The sequence below is a fragment of the Euphorbia lathyris genome, chromosome 5 (genome assembly GCF_963576675.1).
Source record: "Euphorbia lathyris chromosome 5, ddEupLath1.1, whole genome shotgun sequence".
Lineage (NCBI taxonomy): Eukaryota > Viridiplantae > Streptophyta > Magnoliopsida > Malpighiales > Euphorbiaceae > Euphorbia > Euphorbia lathyris.
The window spans coordinates 87,512,953-87,535,354 of NC_088914.1; the positions used below are offsets into that span (position 1 = coordinate 87,512,953).

The following is a 22,402-nucleotide window of genomic DNA, read 5'->3' on the forward strand; positions in this document are numbered from 1 at the left end:
AAGGTTATCTTTTCGGCTATTAAAGAAAGAATTGTGCGTCGACTTGCTGGTTGGAAAGAAAGGCTTTTGTCTGTTGGAGGCAAAGAAATATTGATTAAAACGGTAATTCAGGCCATTCCCCAATACATTATGTCGTGTTTTATTCTTCCTGATTCTTTCTGTTTAGATATCCAACGTTTGATAAGTCGATTCTGGTGGGGTGGATCAGAAAACAAGAGGCCGTTGTATTGGTTATCTTGGGAGGCTATGTGCCAATCAAAGGAGGATGGAGGGGTAGGGTTTCGTTGGTTAAAATCTTTCAATAAAGCTTTGGTGGCGAAACAATGTTGGAGGTTACTCAAGTCTCCTAATTCTTTATGTGCTCGGGTGCTGAAGGATAAATATTTCCCTCATTCTCCTTTTCTGCAAGCGTCAAGGGGGAGAAAAATAAGTTATTTGTGGCGTGGTATTTTAGATACTAAAGAGCTATTGCGCAAGGGCCTAATGTGGCGGGTAGGTTCTGGTGCTGATATCAAAATTTGGGAGGATAATTGGGTTCCTGGACTAAATGCCAAGCGACCCTTGACTAACTTGCATTATCATAAACCGATTTGGGTAAAGGATCTGATCCAAGAGGATAATGGCGCATGGAATAGAGAAGAGTTACTTAAGTTTTTTGTTCCGGGTGAGGTTGCTGAAATTAAAAAAATTCCGTTCAGTTTTCGTCGGCCTCCGGACGAACAGTACTGGGGTTTAACAAGAACGGGAATTTTTTCGGTTAAATCAGCTTATTACTTGGCCGAACGAGTTCGTGCTGCTCAGGAAAATCAGGCCTCGACGTCTTATCAAGGGAATAAAGGGTTATGGAAACGTCTTTGGTCCCTCGACGTTCCGTTGAAGCTGCGTCATTTTTTGTGGAAATTTTGTAAAAACATTCTTCCAACTCGGGCTGTAATTGCGAAACGTGGAGTTAGCTGCTCAATCGAATGTCCAAGATGCTCCTCGTCAATAGAAGATGGTCTTCACGCGATTAAAGCATGTAGGGAGAATAAGCACGTCTGGAAGAACATGGAGTTTTCATTTAGGATTGACAAAATCGTTGTAGCTGATCCTCTCTCATGGATTCAGGCGTGTATGGATTTGCTTCGGCCTGGGGAACTGGTACGTGCTATTTGTGTCATGTGGTGGCTCTGGTTTCGTAGGAACAAACTTGTGCACGAAGAGGAATGGATCGATGATGCGGTGCTCCAAACAAAAATATTGGATTTTATGGTCGATTGGCGAGTTAATGGCGAAGAAAATGTTCTTCGGAATTCCGAATCTATTTCTCTTAATCCTGACAAGATTTGGCATCCACCTCCACGAGGGGTCACAAAAATTAATTGTGATGCTTCTTTTGGGGAAAATGGATTGATTGTAAAGGTCGGGGTAATAGCGAGGAATGAGGAGGGACAAGTACTTGCATCTGCTGGATTGCCAATTGAGCCGTGTGCAAACATTGAAACGACGGAGCTATGGGCTATAATGGAAGGTCTTAAACTAGCCAATGACTGTTTTTTCACTCGGATCTGTATTGAGTCTGACGCCCAGATTGTTATTGATACGCTGTTAAAAAGACGGTCTCCTCTGGCATCCTTGAGTTTTCTTTATGATGATGTTATACAGTTTAGTTCGGGTTTTGAACTTTGTACTTTTAATTTTATTCATAGGGAGGGGAATGAATCGGCTCATAAGATGGCTAAATGGGCTCGAGACTTTAATTCTCCATTAGTTTTCATTAAGGATTCTCCGTCTTGTGTGTGAGAATCTATTTGTAAGGATGCTTCTAGAATTTGATTTATGGTAATTAAGTTTTTATAAAAAAAAAAAAAAAAAAAAAAAAAAAAAAATATACAGTAATTAATTATGATATTCATGTATGCATTTGACCCTTTGATTTAGGGGCCAAAGCCCAATGTGTTAAACCTCAGGTGCCTGGTATAGGGTTTTACCTCCATTTCCTCCTCCGCCATGGCCCGATCAAGAGGATACTCCACTTCACGTCTCCTTTTCTCACTTTACTCTTCCACCACCAAAGCGACAGCTCCGACTTCCAATTCTCCCTCCGCCGCCCTCCTTCTCGGCAACTTCCACCTCCGTCAATTCTCCAACGTCGCTCGCGTCAAGGAAGACAAGGAACCATGGTGGAAGGAATCCATGGAACGTGTACGGAACATCGGAATCTCGGCTCATATCGATTCCGGCAAGACCACGCTCACAGAGCGCATCCTCTATTACACCGGTCGTATTCATGAGATCCATGAGGTCCGTGGCCGTGATGGAGTTGGAGCAAAGATGGATTCGATGGACCTCGAAAGAGAAAAGGGAATCACTATTCAGTCTGCTGCTACTTACTGCACTTGGAAGGATTATCAGGTGTCTAGGCATTTCTATAACTGTTTAATTAATTAGTCCTAGTTCATTGAAGGAATTGAATTTATTTGATCTTTGATGGTTTAGGTCAATATAATTGATACTCCAGGACACGTTGATTTTACCATAGAGGTGGAGAGGGCGCTGCGTGTGCTGGATGGAGCAATTCTTGTGCTGTGTAGTGTGGGTGGAGTTCAAAGTCAGTCTATAACTGTGGACCGGCAAATGAGGAGATATGAAGTCCCTAGAGTTGCTTTTATCAATAAACTTGATCGAATGGGAGCTGATCCATGGAAAGTTCTGAACCAAGTATGATACATCTGCTGTGCAAGTTAATCAATTTGTTTTATCATTTTTTCTTTTATTCGGTTGTAGTTGTAGTCATGATTCAAAGAAAAATGTCTATTGGAAGTTTGAATTGCCTTCTGACTTTGTGCAGAATTAGTAATGCTGTAAAGTTTTTGTTTTTCTCAAGAAATAGAAAAAAGAAGTTTCGTTTGCTTGTTCAGAATTTGAAGTTACCGATTGTGATGGTTTGATTCTGTATCTTAGGCAAGGTCTAAACTGAGGCATCACAGTGCAGCTGTGCAAGTTCCAATTGGGTTGGAGGAAGGCTTTAAAGGCCTTATTGATCTTGTGAAGTTGAAAGCTTATTATTTCCATGGTTCTAGTGGGTGTGGGTTCACTCCATTGGTGTTGTTTATTTCCTTTAAAGCAGATCTTGTATGACATTTTTGTTCTTATGATCTAACCTGTTGCAGTGAAAATATTGTGGCTGAAGAAGTTCCAGCTGATATGGAAGCCATAGTTGCAGAAAAACGACGTGAACTAATAGAAGTGATTTCTGAAGTTGATGATCAACTTGCTGATACTTTTCTTGCAGATGAGCCTATCTCATCAACTGAGCTTGAGGTATGTTAAAATGCAAGGGGTAAAAGAGGTGTCTAATGGGGGCGATGATAGGGGAGGAAATTTAATGAAGCAATTTCATGACTATCTCCATCTGTTTTGGAATTAAACATTAATTTGATGGATTATGGCCATTATTTTATTGTATACGATAATTCTTACTTAGTACTTTTGCTTTTTGTTACCATTTGAGTTGTTTTTGTACTTGTTATGCTCTTATTTGCAACTGGTATTGACATTTAGAGCTCATTTGTCTTCTTGAGTAGGATGCTATTCGCAGGGCTACTGTAGCACAGAAATTTATACCAGTATTCATGGGTAGTGCATTCAAAAACAAGGTACTAGTGTTATCTTGCTCCTTGAGTCGATTGATATTCCCTGTCTATTTATTGAAGTTTTGAGACTCAGTCATATGATATCTTTCTACTATAGGGAGTGCAACCACTTTTGGATGGTGTGCTTAGTTATTTGCCTTGTCCTATTGAAGTTAGTAACTATGCTCTTGACCAATCTAAAGATGAAGAGAAGGTATTCAGTTAAACAACTTTATCATGGTTTCTCTTTTATGTGTATATATATTTTCTTATGAAATTAAATGAAGTGTAGGTCTTGTTGACCGGATCTCCAGATGGACGACTAGTGGCCTTGGCTTTTAAATTAGAAGAGGGGCGTTTTGGTCAATTGACATACCTAAGGTGCGATTTAGAGTCTACTTGTTTTCATATGAACACTTCCATTTTCTGGCTTAGATATATGCTGACATTATATTACTATTGCAATATATATATATATATATATATATATATATATATATATATATATATATATATGATTATCCACTTATAGTCTCATACTAACAATTTATTTATAATGAAGGATTTACGAAGGTATCATTCGCAAGGGTGATTTTATTGTTAACATTAACACAGGCAAGAAGATCAAGGTTAGTTGGAGCATTTACTATTATTCCTACAAAGCATAAAATTGCATATTAATGTAATTGCATAATTGAGGATATCATAGACTAGTAATTCTGTACATCATCTAGATTATATTGTCCTAAGTAGCAAGAATATATGCCTCTTATAGGGTTAAGCCAACGGTCAATATGGGAATATTACTTGGCATGGTATTACCTAAGCCCCTGAAATATATGCGTTTTGTGCTATTGAGTCCCTCGATTTCAAATTTATTCTATCTGGACTTTATAACTATAATCTATTGAGCCTTTTTCTAGGGCTTCGGTAATGTGTCTTTCGCAACAATGTAATTTTTTCATGATTGTTTTCGGTGTTAGAAGAGGACTAAATTGGTTTGAGGTAAGAAGTTTGGTGGCATAATAGATTAGATTTGAAATTAAGGGGAACAATAATATAAACATCTAATAAATGATCTCGTGCCATTTTTTTGCTCAATTGTTTGTTATATGGACTTTTTTTGTTTTTGTTTTTTTAAATATCATTGCATGATTAGACATTCTAAACATGACCTAGTTAATCTTTCCTAGTTTCTTGATAATGTTTCCTTGACATTTTGATATAGATTCCTCGCTTGGTTCGGATGCATTCTAATGAAATGGAGGTCAGTTTCACTTGAAATATATATTGGTAGTTTGATTGATGAAATTTTAGATCTTTATACCCAGGGCCGTTCCTAACCTTTTAGAGGCCCGGGGCGAGATGATAAATTTGGGCTCCCATATATACATTTTTAAGTTGGAAGCTGAATGATTTTTTTTATCACAAAGAATAAGGTACTAATTTAGTCATATGGTTGTTAGGAGAAAGCAATTAGCATTCATAAACAAAATATTGCAATTTTTAGCCTAACGTTTATCAATTGGTACATTTTAAAGCTTATTTGACAAAAAATGAGGTCTTTTATGTGTAATTTCTTGTTCTATCCTCACTCCAACCTCCACCGTTCTGGTCACTCAATATGAAAATAACTCATTTTTTATGTTAATGGAAAAAACTCATTTTTAATCAACTATGTTTGAAATTGCACCAACTCGTAAACGTTATATTTAAGATTGCAATATTTTCTATATGGAAGCTAAATTAGTAGTGCAGTAGTAACGAGTATACTAACTAGAATTATTTGTGTACTAAAATAACAAGTATATGTGTCATGTAAAATTGCAAGAAGTAAATAAGTATATTATTTTTCATATTGAATATATATATATTGACATTTAATTTTTTTTTTTTTTGGAAATGAATTGACATTTAAATTTAAGAAAAAAATTGAAATTAGATAATATTAATGATGAGAAAAAATTAAATAGTTATTTTTTTTTGTACAATATATAAATTGATAATTTAGATTTAAGGAAACATGGAAATTATAGTAACAATTCATTACAGAAAATAAATGGAAAAAAATATATTTGATTGTGATAAAATAAGGTGGGAGAGTAAAAAAATATTTGAAAGTAATTAAAAAATTGGAAGAAAGAGGTATGAGCTCTCAACCTCAATAAATGGAAAAAAATATATATTTGATAGTGATAAAACAAGGTGGGGGAGGAAAAAAAAATATTTGAAAGTAATTAAAAAATGTGAAGGAGGAGGTTCGAACCCTCGACCTCAAGCTAAGATGAAATCATTAGATAACTCCTTCTACCAACTGAACCAATTAATTTTAATGTTATATAATCATCTCTATATTTATATATACACTATAAAAATATTTTATAAATACATTATAAAAATATTTTTTTGGGCCCCTTATCGTTATGGGCCCTGGGCGGGCGCCCCTCGTTTTATAGCCCAGGGCTGGCCCTGTTTATACCTATAAAGCATCTTAAGATGTTTTCATGCAGGCGTAATTGTTGTATGTTTATTTTTAGTTTTCCCTATCTGTTCTTAGATTTTTTTTTTTTTGTTTTATTCTACAGGACATTCAAGAGGCACATGCTGGGCAAATTGTTGCTGTATTTGGTGTGGATTGTGCTTCAGGTCTAACTCTTCTTTTGACATGTGTGCACATTAAACAATACTTTTAATTTCATAGTTATGTGAGGGCAACCAGAGAGTAAAAATTTACTATTGAAAGTTTCTAAGGATAATGCAAAAATGTGACACTGGACTTGGTAGTGTCCCTCAAAAAATGGTTCAATGCAACTGTTAGGGTAGTGAAATAGTCAATGTTGATCTGCAGAGAAATTTTTACAAGGTTTCTCATTTTTTTTTTTTTCACTATTTACTTATAATCACAGGAGATACTTTTACGGATGGTTCAATTAGATACACTATGACATCTATGAATGTACCTGAACCAGTTATGTCATTAGCTGTTCAACCAGTTTCAAAAGACTCAGGTGGACAAGTAAGTACACTCGAAAGGAATATACTTTTTCGATGGTTTGTTTTGTTGGTCAACTAACTGGTCCGTTTTATTTTATATTTTTGTCAGTTTTCAAAAGCTTTGAATCGTTTCCAGAGAGAGGATCCAACTTTCCGTGTTGGTTTGGATCCTGAGAGTGGGCAGGTTTGGCTCGTATTTTTTCCATTGGTCCTTTTTTTTTAGTGCTATGTTAACATTATAATGTCTTTGTGAGCAGACAATCATTTCTGGAATGGGAGAGTTGCATTTGGACATATATGTGGAACGCATCCGGAGAGAGTACAAGGTCTCTGCATTTTATGAAACGAAATAGGCTATCTCCATCTGCTATTTTTATGAAAGAGAACATTATTCACTTACCATTCCTCCATAATTTCACCTTGAACAGGTTGATGCAACTGTTGGGAAGCCTCGTGTGAACTTTAGAGAAACTGTTACTAAGCGTGCAGAATTTGATTATTTACATAAGAAGCAAAGTGGAGGGCAAGGTCAATATGGACGAGTAATTGGGTAAGCAATGATGATATCTTGGGTTTATTATAGTTGAACTAATTAGAGAACAACTATAATCAGGTATAGTTAAACTAGTTAGAGAACAACCATAATCAGGTTGCTGATGTCTTTTCATCTGCCCCTCTGAATTCTTTTCCACATTTTTGGTGCATCTTTATATGCTGTACTATTATAAGCCAGCTTTATGAGACACGAATAGAGAAAGGAGGATGTTCTAGTAATACTATTATAAGATTAAATATATATTAGCATTGATTATTAAATAAATGATTTTGAGCAGAATGAACACCTTTTTTATGTGATAAGTATGCTGTTTATGGATATGTTATAGTGTTATCTAAGCACTCTCATTTGCCTGTTCCAACTTCAGACCTGCTACTTGTCCAGGTCTAGCTTTCAACTTGAGAAAGCTTTTAATCCCTTCTGACCAAATACTTTTCAAGATTTGATTGCTTTGACATGAGGTGTCTAAGTGCAATTTCTTTATTGAGATTTATTTGATGTCTCCACCCTTGATGTGTTTTGCTCATTTCGTAATGCACAGGTTCATTGAGCCACTTCCAGAAGGCTCGTCAACCAAATTTGAGTTCGACAATATGTTGGTTGGACAGGCTATACCATCAGGATATATTCCGGCAATTGAGAAGGGATTTAGAGAAGCTGCTAATTCGTGAGTGCTCTGCCTTTTTGCTGTTTTGGGAAAGTAAATATTGAAATTAATTTATTTCTTCACATAATCTGTCTGTCTGTCATCTTCTTGCATCCTCATTTTTCATCCAAGTTCGGTTTGTGGGCATTTAACAAGAAATATTTAGGAGGGAAATTAGAAGAAATGCTCTTTTAAGGCAATAAGCATCTTATGCTGCAATACAAATAGAACAGTGGGGATCAGTTAGTATAACAAAACGTCAGATAGACCAAACAATGCATGCGAATTACTGCATTTATTGGAGTGACCCACAAACGACAATTTTTTTCTCTGTCTCCCTATCCCAATGAGCCGAAACAATGCATTCAGTGAATGTTATATGTTCTGGTACTACAATATGTATAATGCCTTTGCACTGATATTTGATGCTTATCAAATTGCAAATGTTATGATACTGGTTGGAGGTTTTTTTTGTGATTTTGAATTTTGATGGGTGTTCAAAAATTGTCTAATGTATGATTCTGTTCGCTCTTCTGTGTGCAGGGGTTCTTTAATTGGGCATCCGGTTGAAAATATTCGCATTGCTTTAATAGATGGTGCTGCTCATACTGTTGATTCTAGTGAACTTGCATTTAAAATGGCATCAATTTATGCTTTTAGACAGGTCTTCCTCATAACCTGTATTTCAGGATAAAATCTGTTGATTGTTAACCATATTTTCGAGTTTATATACCTGAACTTTTTCTTTCGTGTTATTTTAAATTTCTATAAAACAGTGCTACACAGCTGCAAAACCGACTATATTGGAACCGATCATGTTGGTGGAGCTGAAAGTACCAACAGAATTTCAGGGTACAGTTGCTGGCGATCTTAACAAGTGAGTGCCTTGCTTGATTATCTTTTTTCTTGTTTTCCTAAAATATGTTTCAATTCGGCTTCTCATTACTGTATCTTATACAGGAGGAAAGGAGTGATTGTTGGAAATGACCAGGAAGGGGATGACTCTGTAATTACTGCTCATGTAAGCATTCTTCGTCTCCCTTATCAAATTGGTCGTAAAAAGTCAAAATTTGTTCCTTTCTTTCGACATTATTCGTTTCAAAATCCCACTCGAAAATACACAATTGGAGAACACAGTTTCGACACTCCTTTTAACTGTTTGTTAATAAAATCGCATGTGTCAAATTTTGAAAAAATTAAAGTACATCGACTAGAAAAGGTGTCAAATTCCAGCTTTTGCCCAAATTATAGTAGAATTTGACAGGTCTGCTATCATGAAACAAAAGGAAAAGGACACATACCAACTAGGGCCGCCTATCAGTTTTTGACTTGACAACACGATTTACAGAGACACCCCGCCTGACATTGACTTATTTGGCGCTATTATCATTTTTGTTGCAGTCATATATATCATATACAGTCATGTAAAGTATATAATACCTGTTTGACGCTATTATCATTTTTGTTGCAGTCATATATATCATATATAATCATGTAAAGTATATAGATCACATAACACAATTATGATACGACAACACCTTTTGACACTCCAAATACCAACTATATCAATCAAATGAATGATCCAGTTTGTATTGCTTGTGATCACTCTAGCTCTACTGAACTTTAATGCATTCCTGTTTGTTATGACTTGCCTTACAGGTTCCTCTAAATAATATGTTTGGGTACTCGACTTCTCTCCGTTCAATGACACAGGTAAGCACTCAATAGAAATTCCATTGACAGATACAAAATATTTGCTGCTGCTTCTTACGACTCTGACCTATTCGCGTATTTATGCAGGGGAAAGGCGAATTCACCATGGAATACAAAGAACATTTACCGGTTTCACAGGATGTGCAAAAGCAATTGGTAAACACCTACAACGCAAGCAAAGGTGTTGTTGAATAGATGGGGATTTTGTTAAAGCTCGGTCGGCCCCCGGTATTCTTTATAGGTAACACTAGTCATAAAAATTATAATGTTGTAGACTAAGTTTGATCATTCAATATACATTTTTTTTGGAAAATAATAAATTTAAACTGCCTAGACAAGTAAATTAATACTACTTGTCATTCATAAGGCTGGAGTTATATAGGGAAAGTTGTTCAGCATAGTAATGGAATTCTAATTCCAGATTTACCTCTTTATGTATACTTAGTTTTTGATGCAGTGTGTAACTCATGTAATGGTTTTTCTCTAAGTGCTAAATTGTCTTCATGTTCTGAAAAAATTGCATTAAAAACCGGGTAAATTACACTCATGACCATAGTTTTAAAAAGCGAAAGGCGAGTCAAGGCGACAAGGGCAAAATATCGCCTTGAGGCGGGGCGACGGCCTCCCGCGCGTGAGGCGACAAAAAATTAGAAAATCAAATAAAATAAAATTAAGTCAATAAAAACTAGTAGTACTTAAGGATAGTTTAATTTCTAAACTTGTAAACCAAAATAACTTAAAGTCTAATAATGAAGTGCTAATTCTTAAATCAAAATAGCATAATATCAAGCATCTACCTAGCGTACTTGAAGATTATTGATCATGTTTGGCAAGAGGAGTTCCACAGTCCTCTTTATGCAGCTGCACGTTATCTTAACCCATCTTTATTTTATAACCCCAGTTTCTCCCTCCAATAAAGTTGTCCAAAAAGGTTTACTTGATTGTATAGAAACACCTTAGAACCTAATTTGTCTGCTCAAGTTACAATCACAAGTTAGATAAAATTCTACGAGGAAGCTGTGGGAAGCAGAAACTTGGTGGTGGAGGAGAAGAATCGGTGGTGGAGGAGAAGAAGAGAGAGTTGTTGGAGTTTTTGGGGGGGTGTCTGTGTCTGTCTCTTTAATTTTATCGGGCTATTCTGTTGTCTTTTTGGTTTTAATATAAATTAGGGTTTTTTTTTTTTAAAGAAAAGGCTGACTTAACGCCTTACCTGCAAGAGGCGATCGCCTCAGACCGCCTCTCGCCTGAGAGGGTGAGGCGATCGCCTCTTGAAGGTAAATGGAAGGCGGTGGGGTGATCGCCTCTGTCGCCTCTCGCCTGAGGCGACAGAGGCGATCGCCTTTTTAAACTATGCTCATGACCCCTCAACTCGTCTTATTTTTTTGTGGCTCCGGAACTTCAAAACTGGACATAAAAGTCTTTAAACTTTGCCTTTTTACTAGGGTTGCAAATGGGAGGGGATTGTCCATCCCCAACGGAGATGGGGAATCCCCATTTATTTTCCCATGGGGGTGGGGATGGCGCGGGGACTAGCCTCTCCATCCCCATATAGTTTGTATATGGATTTTTATAGGTTAATTTTTTTTATATTCGTATATGTTTTTCATATATATTTGATAGATTTATGTATGATTAATGTACTTTTTATATGAACTATACTAATATTTTATAGGATTTTGGCTCATGATCTATTCAAAATTTTGTCGCTTGTCTCCTGACTTGTTATTTAGTTATAATTGGTCGTTGATTTATCTTAATTGTAAAAATTTCATCCAATCTGGATATAAACTTGACAGAATCGTTGTTCACCTAACACGTCGTGATATTTTGGCACCTGAATTTGACATGTAACATGTCTTAAAGTTTTTTTACCACAATTTTTACTAGTTAAGTAGATTAAAATAAAAAGAAAAAAAGTAAAAAACAAATTCCTCAACTAAAATTTATCAAGTTCAATTGTCAACCGTTCTGATGAAATTGCAGGTGAAATTTTACCAATTGGAAAAGACCAGGATCAAATGTGATCAAATAATATAGTGGTTAAATGACACTTGAAGTTGTTTAAGTGTTTTTAGGTTAGGAGAAAAAATGGTTATTGAGAAAAAAAGCTTAGTGTTTTGGAAAATTGAAAACCGTAGTTCCGTGAGAAATGTAGTTTTAAACAATTTTACTTTTAGATTTTAGAAATTGTTTGCGTTTTATTATGAACCTTTATGTTATGGTAAATGCTATGCTTACTTTGTTTTTTACAAAGTAAGTCTTACTTTGTGTGTTTTCACCATTAGATTAATTTTACACTATCATCCAATGGTGAAAACATACCAAGTAATGGTAGTTTGTCAAAAACAAAGTAACCATAGAAGGCATCTTATGTTATAGAAGTGTCAAGTTTGGATACATTTTATACATGGATCCATAGATTTATGTGATTGCAACAAAAGAAAGGACTTTGATCGGAATATTCGAAAGAGCCTCAATGATAAAGATTGGATTGCAGTTGCTTTTCTACAGATTTGAATTTCTGTTTTCATGTTTTTTTCTATCTTTTATGATTTTTTCTTGCTCTTTGTAATCGTCTTCATCCCTTTGTGGATTTTGTAAGGTTCTATTCCTTGTGATTATTTTTTTTATTGTATTTGGACTTTTTTAAACATTTTCATAAAAAAAAAAAGTTTAGAGACATTTTGTTTGATTTTACAAATCAAACAAACCACATAATTTACAAATCAAACAAACCATATATTCAACCATATATTCAAGTTTAATTGAATAAAGCATGAGTATTATTTATTTTATTTTACCCCTTTTTATATTAAAGAAAACCAAGAGTTGTCTTATTTCCTTAGTTGAAGTATACACTGGTATGCTGCACTTCTCTGATTTGCAATTGTTATTTGTTTCTGCAAACAAACTGTCTTTTTTTCTATTACCTCCAAATTTTTCTCCAAAAGCTTCATTTCAGCCCTCACTGCTAAATGATCCTTCCTTGTTTCTTCTACTTCCTCTTCAATAATCTGCATTCAGTTTAAAATATCAGTTACATCCAAATGAAAACCAAAACAAAAATAATTATATGCAGTTTCACGCACTAGGAGGTGGAGACTATTGAAGCTGATTTTTTACTGTCTCCCTTTAAATTTTAACTTAAAAGTCAAATTAAGAGGTTGTTGAAGATGCTCTAACATCACTCTAAACATGTCTGACTTTTACAATTGATATGATAGACACATGACGTGCCATGTGGCATCTTTTAAGACAATTTTTTTTAAAGAAGACAAATTCTTTTTAAAAAATATGTTTGTCTGACGTGACATTTAGTTGATATATAATCAACGGAATATTTAATGTTTGTCAATATTTTTATCCTTTTATTGAAGAAGAGTGAATTTATCCTATGCAATATTAAATCTAACTTCCATCATTTTGTGCAATTTGAAGACTAATTAACGAAAGATGATTTTTTTTTTTAAAACAGAAGATGTATAATTTCAAGGCTTACTGGATGGCAAAATGTTAGAGGTTGGAGAATAGTCGGTATATGAAATTTCAATGAAAAAAAAATACATTTTTCATCAATTAGGTTTAAAAATTGCACTATATTATAATAGTTTAAGATTTCATCGTATTCTACATAGAAGCTAAATCCGCTCTCCTCTAATAACCCATTATCCATCAATGGATGAATTCCATCCATGACCACTAAACTTTACTCATTTTCACAGTATTATCACTGACTTCAATAGTAACATAAAAATCACTAAAGTTTACACTTTTAACATCATGACCACTAAATTTTGATTAATACCTCAAAATGATAGTTGACGAATTCAAAATAAAAAATGATAAAAATATAAATGAATCACCTTGATATTCTGTTGTATAGTTTGTTTAGGTCCCACAGATCTCCAAAATCTTCCATTGACAGCAGCATTTGCAATAGTTTTCTCTCTTTTCCATTTCAATTCCTTTATTTGTTCAATGATTTTTCGTCTCTGAGATTCATCATTTGAGTAGCATTGACTTCTGAAATTCAGCTGCATAATCTGCTCTCACATCCCAAAAATAATAAAATTAAAATCAATTTCAAACAAGATTTAAGTTTGTTTTATGTTAATAAAATCATCAAAATTTAAGTTTTATGCCAATAAAATCATTACTACAGGTTCCGGTATTAAAGACTATTGACAAGATGACGCGGCGAGTCAAAATTTAAGTTTACTGTCCCTATTTGGACCTTTTTTCTATTCTCATATTTTTTTTTTATCAAAAACTGAAAATTCTCTCTAAAAGCATAAACCTGAACAACAATAATTGAAATTATAAAAATAATTGATGTGTGACAATCCGAATCCCGGAAATGAATGATTACAAGTGGGAAACATTAAAATTTATGTTTTTTTTTTTTATCAAAGAACTCATGAAAATAATATATATTTTTTATGACGATTTTGCATTTTTCGTCCAAAAAATTGGAGAATTTTGCATTTTGCGTCACAAAAATTGAACGATTTGGTATTTTTCGCCACTAAAAATTTTATGATTTTGCACTGGCAAAATTTAGCCTAAATGGATGCGGCATCTGTTCGTTCAGCCCATGGCAGGAACAGATGCCGCATCCATTTGACCCATGGACCGAATAGATGCGGCATCCGTTTAGAACAAATTTTGGCCGATTCTCTCAGAAAAAAATCCAGTTTTGAATTTTTTTTAGGGTTAATACACATATTTGCCCCCATGTTTTCGCGGAAAAACAGATTTACCCTTAAATCAAATAAACCCACAAAACTATCCCTGAATTTTCCATAAACCTGCAATTATACCCTAATCTGACGGAGCTGCTAAACGGCGATGTCATCAAACCTTCTTGTCTCCAAAAAAATTGGATGACGACAATCAAAATTCATTTGGTTTCTTATTGTTTTCTATTGCTATTGCTTTTGGATTAATTAGGAGGTTTAGACGCCATTTTATTAGGTTGATTGAGCTTTTATGAAAATGAATTTTGACCAATCTGTTCTTCTAACTTGTTTTTAATCGAAATTGAATGTGCATATTTTTTCTGTTTGTGATTGGTTGTTCTATTCTGAATTTTTTCTGGAGATAAGAAGGTTTGATGTCATCGCCGTTTAGCAGCTCCGTCAGATTAGGGTATAATTGCAGGTTTATGGAAAATTCAGGGATTTTTGTGGGTTTATTTGATTTAAGGGCAAATCTGTTTTTCCGAGAAAACATAAGGGCAAATATGTGTATTAACCCTTTTTTTATGAAAATGGCAAATTTGTCCAAATGGAGACGGTGAAAGTAATTTGAGAGCGGTAAATAGCAAAACCCAACTTAAATTAGGGACTAATTTGTTTGTAAAAGGCATAATGTCCTTTTGGCTTTCCAAACTAAAGTTTTAAAATTATTTAGGACCTTAAACTATTAAAATCATCGATCAGATGTCTGAATTAAGCAAAAACAATTGACTGAGTCTCCATTCTAAGCAAAAAAATCATTAAGTACATGTCAAATAGTCATAGTTTCTAAATTTAGAATTAAATGAAAACTCAATTGATGATTTTTACTTAACTGATGATTTTGACAGTTTAAAATCATAATTGGCCTTGAAGTTTTAATTCAGGAATCAGGAATCAAATGAGTGTTATGCCTTTATAAAATATAGAAGCCGGAAAATCAGAGCTGCTAATTATGTTGGCTCGCTGCCATTATCGGAACTCGTACCTAAAACTGGAATCTCCAATATTTAGTTTTTTATTTGACTTGTCACGTCATCTTTAACACCGGATCCTATGACAGTAACTTTTAATCATGTAAAATTTAAACTTTAGTGATTTTATTAACACAAAACAAACATCAGTGCAAAAAACCTTAAACTTTAGTGACTATGGATGCAATTTACCAAAAAAAAAAAAAAAATTGCAATTATCATAATTTGATTGTTATTACCGGAAAGGAAAGTTCTTCCATTGATGAATAATTTGCTCCTCTTTGTTGGTTTTTCTTTGTCTTCTTTAATACTCTTCTCTCTTCAGCTAAACTATTGCTTCCATGTATTACCCTGAATTTCAAGTTCTTTATAAATGAAAATAAAAATAAAATTATTGACATAGCTATCTTTTTTTTTTTTTTTTTTTTAAAAAATTGCGCAATGCGCTTACATTAAAGAAGAAAGAAAAATCCCCATCAGACCCCGGATGTGATTCAAACCCATGACCTCCCAAGGCATAGGTAAGCTCTCAACCACTAGGCTAAATATAATTATTGACATAGCTATCTAACTAAACAAACAATATAAGTTTAGTAACAAAATTAAAATCAAAAGATAAGGTGCAAAAATACCTCTAACATTTACGGTCAGAAGCAATTTTATCTCTAACGTTGGCAGCCAAGAGCAATTTTACTCTTAACGCTATCAAGGTGGGTCAATTTCAACCATTATTAGAAAATACAGATATTTTCTTCCTTATGTTGCGCCATTGCATATCAATTTGTTTAAAAAAAAGTTTTCATATTTTCTAAGATTTAATAATAAAATTGGAGATTAATATTTATAAATTCGGTGGCATATTTTGAATTTTTTTTGTCCAACTCATACAAAAGACAGTATATTTTTCATTTTTTTTTCATTTTTTTAAACAAGTTTGCATGATAAAACGACATTGTTTCATTTAATAGATCTCCTACTTATCGGGAGTCCTGTTTCCACCACCGATTATAACATATTTTCTAAAAATAAATTAAAAAAATTCAAACATTTGAGGGTTAAGGTGTAAAAATATCTTTAACGTTTTGAGTCCGGAGCAATTTTACCCCTAACGTCTAAAATGGTGAAATTTTACCCCTAACGTTGGAAGCCAAGAACAATTTTACCCCTAGCGTTGATAAATTAGACCAATTTGAGAAATAATTCATCAAACTGTCTTCTTGGCTAGGAATATTTTCATCTACACTTCACACGTGCGGCATTTTATCAGTAACAAATTACAAACATATGTTAGGATGTGAAAAAAATAAAAAAATATACTGTCTTTTGTATGAATTGGATAAAAAAATTCAAAAAATTCACCGAATTTATAAATATTAATCTCCAATTCTAGTATTAAATTATAAAAAATATGAAGTCTTTTTTTACAACGAATTGATATGCAATTGGTGCAGAATAAAGAACAAAAATATCTGTGTTTTATAATAGTGTCTAAAATTGACCTAAATTATCAACGCTATGGGTAAAATTGCTCTTGCCTACCAATGTTAGGGGTAAAATTACACAATTTTAAATGTTAGGGGTATTTTTACACCTTCACGCAACAATTGAAAATTTAATTTTGTTTTTAAATTAATAGATAGATTGGAATTACTTGAGGGTCAATTTCATCTTCCATTGATTTGATTTGATCTCCATCAGAATATGCATTGTTGTTGAATTTAAGCTTGTCTAAAGCTAGTTGCAGAGGTTCTAATTTCTCCCTTTGATTATTTGATTTGTATCTCAAAGATCTATCTCTGTATTTCACATTCTTCAGCTTCCAAATTACATTCTCTCGATCAAGCTGTTGATATATAAATTAACTATAATGTGAATTAAAAAAAATAAAAATAAATTTCTATCCGATATAATAAAAGGACAATATTATCTTATAGAAAGTGGGTGATACTGAAGTAGAAGACCTGATTTTAAAAATATTATTGACAGGGCTATATTAGTAAGATGGACGCTAATATATGTGGACGGATTTGAAAACTGCGAGGCCCGATAAGTTGGATTTTGATTAAAACAGAAAACTTCTAGGGTCAATTACATGAATATCATAATTAAGTATAAAATTACAACTAAATTGTATCATCAAATTTAATTCTTAATATGTAATTATTCTTTATATATATTATGATTTTATATAATAGTTTAAAAATTCTAGACTCCAATTCATAAATCATAAACCCTAAAAAATATATTCTAAATTTCTAATTTATAAATTCTAATCTTTAAAATATATTAAAAGTACTGATTTTACTAATTTGACATAATCCAAAATTATGATTTGACAAAGTTGTAAATAGTTTTTGAAAGATGAATTTCTGTGTAATTTTCCCTTTGGAAAAATTACACAGAAATTCATCTTTTAATAACTATTTACAACTATGTTATGTCATAATTTTGGATTATGTCAAACTAGTAAAATCAGTACTTTTAATATATTTTAAGGATTAAAATTTATAAATTAGAAGTCTAGAATATATTTTCTAGGATTTATGATTTATGAATTGGAGTCTAGAATTTTAAACTATGATGTAAAATCATAATATATAAAAAAATAATGACATATTAAAAATTAAGTTTAGTGATATGATTTACTTGTAATTTTGTATTTAATTATGATATTTATGTATTTTACCCGAGAAATTTACACAGAATTACAAGTTTTAAAAATTATTTAGAATTAAATCAACCTTATTTTTCAATATTATCAATTGGAGTAATCTCTTTTCATTTTGTCAAATTGAACACCCACGATTCTTATATACATTAGAAAATAAGTAACTGTTTTCTAAAAAAATAAAAAAATCAGTAACTGTTTGACATTTGTAGAATAAGTTTTGATACTTTTGATACATTAAGGATTAGTTTATCAATATTGATTAAATACTAATATTATTAGTATACATGACTTCTATGTAAAGAGCCCAAACTTCTATATGGTATTGGATCAACAGTTACACTACCATATCGACTTAAATGGGTCAAATAGTACCAGTGCTTCCAGTGGCGAATACATGATTGTTCGGTTGGGGGGCCGATTTTACACGTATGTGTGTAAAATTTTTTGTTTTTGCTAAATCGAACTTATTTAAATTTTTTTCGTGCATATACATTATAATCTGAGTGATCAAGAATCAATTTTTAAGTACTAACGTAAAACTTCTCAAAATTAAGCTATATTGCGTTTAAGATTCTTAACATGTAAAAAAATTGTGTCTAATAGAAAAAATCGGATTTAGGGAGAGCCAATAGGCAAAAAAAAAATTTAGAAATTTGGATTTAAGGAGGACCCAAAAAAATTAGAATTTTAGATTTAAAAATTACCTAACAGGACCTATGCCAATTTTGGGTGCTAATTGAGCATCCGATCTAAATTTCTTGGAGACAGGGGGCCGAAACCAGTACATCCTCAAATTTTGTAGAGACAGAGGAGACCGAAACTACTCGTGATTATGGTGGTTCCGAAGGCCAGAGGGGCCCATCCCCTTTATCCGCCCTTGAGTGCTTCTTACATCAAGTGACCAAATATTTAAATTCTAGCAACTTCATTTGTTAATTAAATATAAATACATGCTAAAATGAGTTTGTGTGAGATTGCCAACTTGTTAAATTAGGAAGTTATATGAATTCTTAAATATATAAGGTAATAATTAAATCTATTTTTTAGTCACCTTTTAAAACGAATTAGGTCTTTGTTCACAGAGATGATAATAAAATGTAATTTTGACACCTTAAATTTTTAGGTTAATTGTTTTCTCGGAGTAAATTAGACTCAAGTTTAAGATGATATTAGAGTCTCCTGGTCCAATGTTTGAACACTTATATATTGTGGGCCATCGCAAGATATCAAGTCCTGTAAACTTTACATTCCAAATGTTCATCACTAAATATGAGAGAATCCGTTAAATATCCCACACTGACTAGTTACAAAGGTAATACGCCATTTATCAATGAGACAATCATCCTCATCAAGGTATCTTCTACGGTGAGTCGGACCTAACTAGCTTGTTGTTAAGATGATCAATTGTTTACACGGTTGTAATTTTTGTTGCATTTATATCATATATAATTATGTGGAAGATACATAACATGATTATGTTTCGATAAACATGGAAACAATGTCTAAGTGCTCCTCAAATTGAACCTTACTTTTTTACGGCTCCTTACTTTAAAAATTGGACATAAAAGTCCTTGAACTCCCGTTTATTAATATGGAAGTACTTCAACTATGTTGCACGGACACGGATACGGATACGGTATCCGACACGGACACGGACACGGGAAACGTCATTTCTATAAAATACAGGACACGGATACTTGGGGGACACGTGTAAATATTAAAAATATTGGGGCAAATTTATAAATATTAAAAATATATCCAATCTCCAAGCAAAACAATTAGAAATTTGAGTAGGAACAGGAACGTAAGAATTTAGAATGTTAGCAGCCCTATTTATATAGATGGATGGAGAAGTTTGAGAGTTTTTGTATTAATGGCATATTAATTCCCCCTGTCCCTGTCCTTTGGAGTTTCTGACTCTCCAATGGAATAAGAATCAATCGGTTATTGAAGGAGATGAACGGAATCGGAAAGGATTTTTCGGTTTTGAAGGAGATGAACGGAATAGGAAAGGATGTAATCGGTTATTGAAGGAGATGAACGGAATAGGAAAGGATGTAATCGGAATCGGAAAGGATTTTTCGGTTTTGAAGAATTAGGGTTTTTTTCCTGGGACACACGTATCCTTCACTGATACGCGTGTCCAATTTTCCGAAATTACAGACACGGCCCCGACACGGTGTCCATAGAGTGTCCGGCCGTATCAGTGTCGGAAACGTATCGGACACGCGATACGTGATGATTCCGAAGTGTCCGTGCATCATAGTACTTCAACCTTTTATTACCCTTCATTATAGAGACGACGGAAATTGTTCTAACCAATTTTAATTCATGGAATTTTCTAGTTTTGAGATCGTTTAGATATTGTTGGATGAAGAGAGACAATCGGTTATCTAAACAGAGAAATATCCGACGATAGTGATTTAAAAAATCGAAAACAAATGGTTCTATAAAAAATATAGTTTTAAATAACTTTATAATTTACTATTTTAGTTTAAGATAATCACTTGATTTTAAAATATAGTCAAGAAACGGCAGGCGATTCCGTATTTCGTTTCCGTTTCTATCACAGTTTCCTAATTAAATTTTCTTAAAAGTAAAGTTTCTCAATGTCTGTTTCCATAGTCGGAAAGGAAATGTATATGAACTGAAAAACGGTATTAAAGAGGAGTTTACTTTGCATACCTTTAATTGTTCTATCTGATCGAAAATGGCGAAACGTTTTTTATTCATACATTGAATGATCCTCTCAGCCTGTTGAATTCTGCATTTGGAAGTTGGATCTAAGCATGGAATAACATGAACATCCGAGCTCTCTTTCATATGTTTTTATTTCTATTTTTATTTTTTATGATTAAAATAAAATAGGAATTGAGTTGCAGAGATAGATAAAAATGAAAAGAATATATAATTAGCTACAAATATTAATTAATTATTTTTCAATGAAGCTTGTCTACATATCACTTGCTCCCTACTCCAAGTAATTAAAGTCAACCATCTCTTTTGCCAAAAAAAAAAAAAAAACTTTAGCTTTATGCAATAGAAAATTTTAGTCAACTGCTAAATACCGCAACCAAATTCCTTATCACCGCCTCTTTTGGACTTTTTTGCCTTTCACATAATTTTGATCAAAAACTGAAAATTCTCTCTCCAAAATCATAAACCCGAACGATAATAATTGAAATTATGAAAATAATTGATGTGTGACAATCTGAACCCCGAAAATGGATGATTACGAGTCGGAAACATTAAGATTTACATCTTTTTATTAAAGAACTCATGAAAATAATACATATTTTTCATGACGATTTTACATTTTTCATCATAAAAAATTGAATGATTTAGTATTTTTCGTCACTAAAATTTTTATGATTTTGCATATTTCAAAATTTGGCCTAAACGGATGCGGCATACCGTTCGACCCATGGCAGGAACGGATGCGGCATACCACTCGACCATGGTGGGAACGGATGCGGCATCCGTTCCCGCCATGGGTCGAACGGTATGTCGCATCCGTTTAGGCTAAATTTTGAATTTTCTCTCAAAATTTTTTTTTTCCCCAATTTCGGAAATTTTTTTATGCCAACGGCAAAATTGTCCAATGGGTGCGGTGATAAGGAATTTGGTTGCAGTATTTAGCAATACCCTTTTATGAACTACTCCTTCTGACTTCACAGTACATAACTTTTAAGATTAAAAACGTAAAAGTTAGAAAATATAATTAATTTTAATTAAAAGACTTTGTTGTCATTGTATTAATTGCATCTATCATTTAATTTTTTTTCTATTTTCAAAATAAAAATACAACTTAAATAGGCGTATATTTGGTAAAAGTCAATTAAGATGCATGGATTGAATCAAAACGTCATGTATTATGTAACAAAAAAAAAAATCTTTAGAAAGACATGTATTGTGGAACAGATGGAGTAGTTAATTGGTATCTGATTATCACATCGAATCTTTAAAAAAAATATAAATTTATAACAATTTCGAATTCATGCAGCTTAACAAGTTCGTTTTTCAAAAAATTAATTATAACTGTAGTAATAATATAGTAAATATGAATAAAGTAAAATTTTGCAATATGACTATTAGGCAGGATAGATTTAATCTTAATGTATAAAACAATTGATCATAAACTTAATGTTTACCAGACGGTGTAATTTCAAGCATCGTTAATGGAAAATGAGTTTTTTTTTTTTATTAAGGCTTAAACAATATGAAGCCTTCTAAAGTTGTCCATTTTGGTCACTTTACTCCCAAACTTAAGGACAACCCATTAAGAGGTATGCTATATCGCTTTTAAGGAATTAGAGTGGCTAATGAATTGTCCATTAAGTTCAGGAGGCAATGTGACCAAACAGAATGAACAATTTTAAGAGACTCCATATGATTTAGACTTTTCATTAACAAAAAGAGGTGTAATTTCAAGCCATTGGTTCTTACAATACAAAATTAGATTCATACCATTAAAAAAAAGGATTTAATGCTCATTAAT

At 33.0% G+C, this 22,402-nt stretch overlaps 2 protein-coding genes across 4 annotated transcripts; one reads left to right on the forward strand and one right to left on the reverse strand.

Moving 5' to 3' along the window:
* Positions 1-1,889: 1,889 nt before the first annotated feature.
* LOC136228726 (elongation factor G-1, mitochondrial) lies at positions 1,890-9,979 on the forward strand. Of its 2 annotated transcripts, none has more exons than XM_066017188.1 (20): positions 1,890-2,394; positions 2,479-2,700; positions 2,944-3,065; positions 3,153-3,303; positions 3,567-3,638; positions 3,733-3,828; positions 3,907-3,995; positions 4,177-4,243; positions 4,843-4,881; positions 6,200-6,260; positions 6,521-6,630; positions 6,718-6,792; positions 6,866-6,934; positions 7,037-7,158; positions 7,706-7,831; positions 8,354-8,474; positions 8,587-8,687; positions 8,771-8,831; positions 9,470-9,523; positions 9,611-9,979. In XM_066017188.1, the coding sequence occupies exons 1-20, from the start codon at positions 1,990-1,992 to the stop codon at positions 9,716-9,718; spliced, it is 2,271 nt and encodes a 756-aa protein (XP_065873260.1). In that variant the 5' UTR covers positions 1,890-1,989; the 3' UTR covers positions 9,719-9,979. The 2 variants fall into 2 exon arrangements, with proteins under 2 accessions (XP_065873260.1, XP_065873262.1); XM_066017190.1 differs by having other exon boundaries at positions 2,258-2,394; positions 2,501-2,700.
* LOC136228727 (uncharacterized) lies at positions 7,839-20,758 on the reverse strand. 2 transcript variants are annotated; one of them, XM_066017192.1, is made up of 6 exons: positions 20,590-20,758; positions 16,885-17,076; positions 15,473-15,598; positions 13,387-13,566; positions 12,454-12,537; positions 7,839-8,023 (listed from the first exon to the last, which is right to left on the reverse strand). In XM_066017192.1, exons 1-6 carry the CDS (start codon positions 20,725-20,727, stop codon positions 7,985-7,987), a joined length of 759 nt encoding a protein of 252 aa, XP_065873264.1. In that variant the 5' UTR covers positions 20,728-20,758; the 3' UTR covers positions 7,839-7,984. The 2 variants fall into 2 exon arrangements, with proteins under 2 accessions (XP_065873264.1, XP_065873263.1); XM_066017191.1 differs by lacking the exon at positions 7,839-8,023 and having other exon boundaries at positions 12,275-12,537.
* Between the last annotated feature and the right edge of the window lie 1,644 nt (positions 20,759-22,402).

Excerpts from the sequence above, each read along its gene's own strand:
- LOC136228727 (XM_066017191.1), bottom strand. The coding sequence starts at position 20,727 with ATGAAAGAGAGCTCGGATGTTCATGTTATTCCATGCTTAGATCCAACT. Across the intron at positions 17,077-20,589 it reads ATCAGATAGAACAATTAAAG|CTTGATCGAGAGAATGTAAT; the intron begins GTATGCAAAGTA and ends ATATATCAACAG. Across the intron at positions 13,567-15,472 it reads TGGAAGAACTTTCCTTTCCG|ATTATGCAGCTGAATTTCAG; the intron begins GTAATAACAATC and ends ATGTGAGAGCAG.
- LOC136228726 (XM_066017188.1), top strand. The coding sequence starts at position 1,990 with ATGGCCCGATCAAGAGGATACTCCACTTCACGTCTCCTTTTCTCACTT. Across the intron at positions 2,701-2,943 it reads CATGGAAAGTTCTGAACCAA|GCAAGGTCTAAACTGAGGCA; the intron begins GTATGATACATC and ends TCTGTATCTTAG. Across the intron at positions 6,935-7,036 it reads GCATCCGGAGAGAGTACAAG|GTTGATGCAACTGTTGGGAA; the intron begins GTCTCTGCATTT and ends CACCTTGAACAG.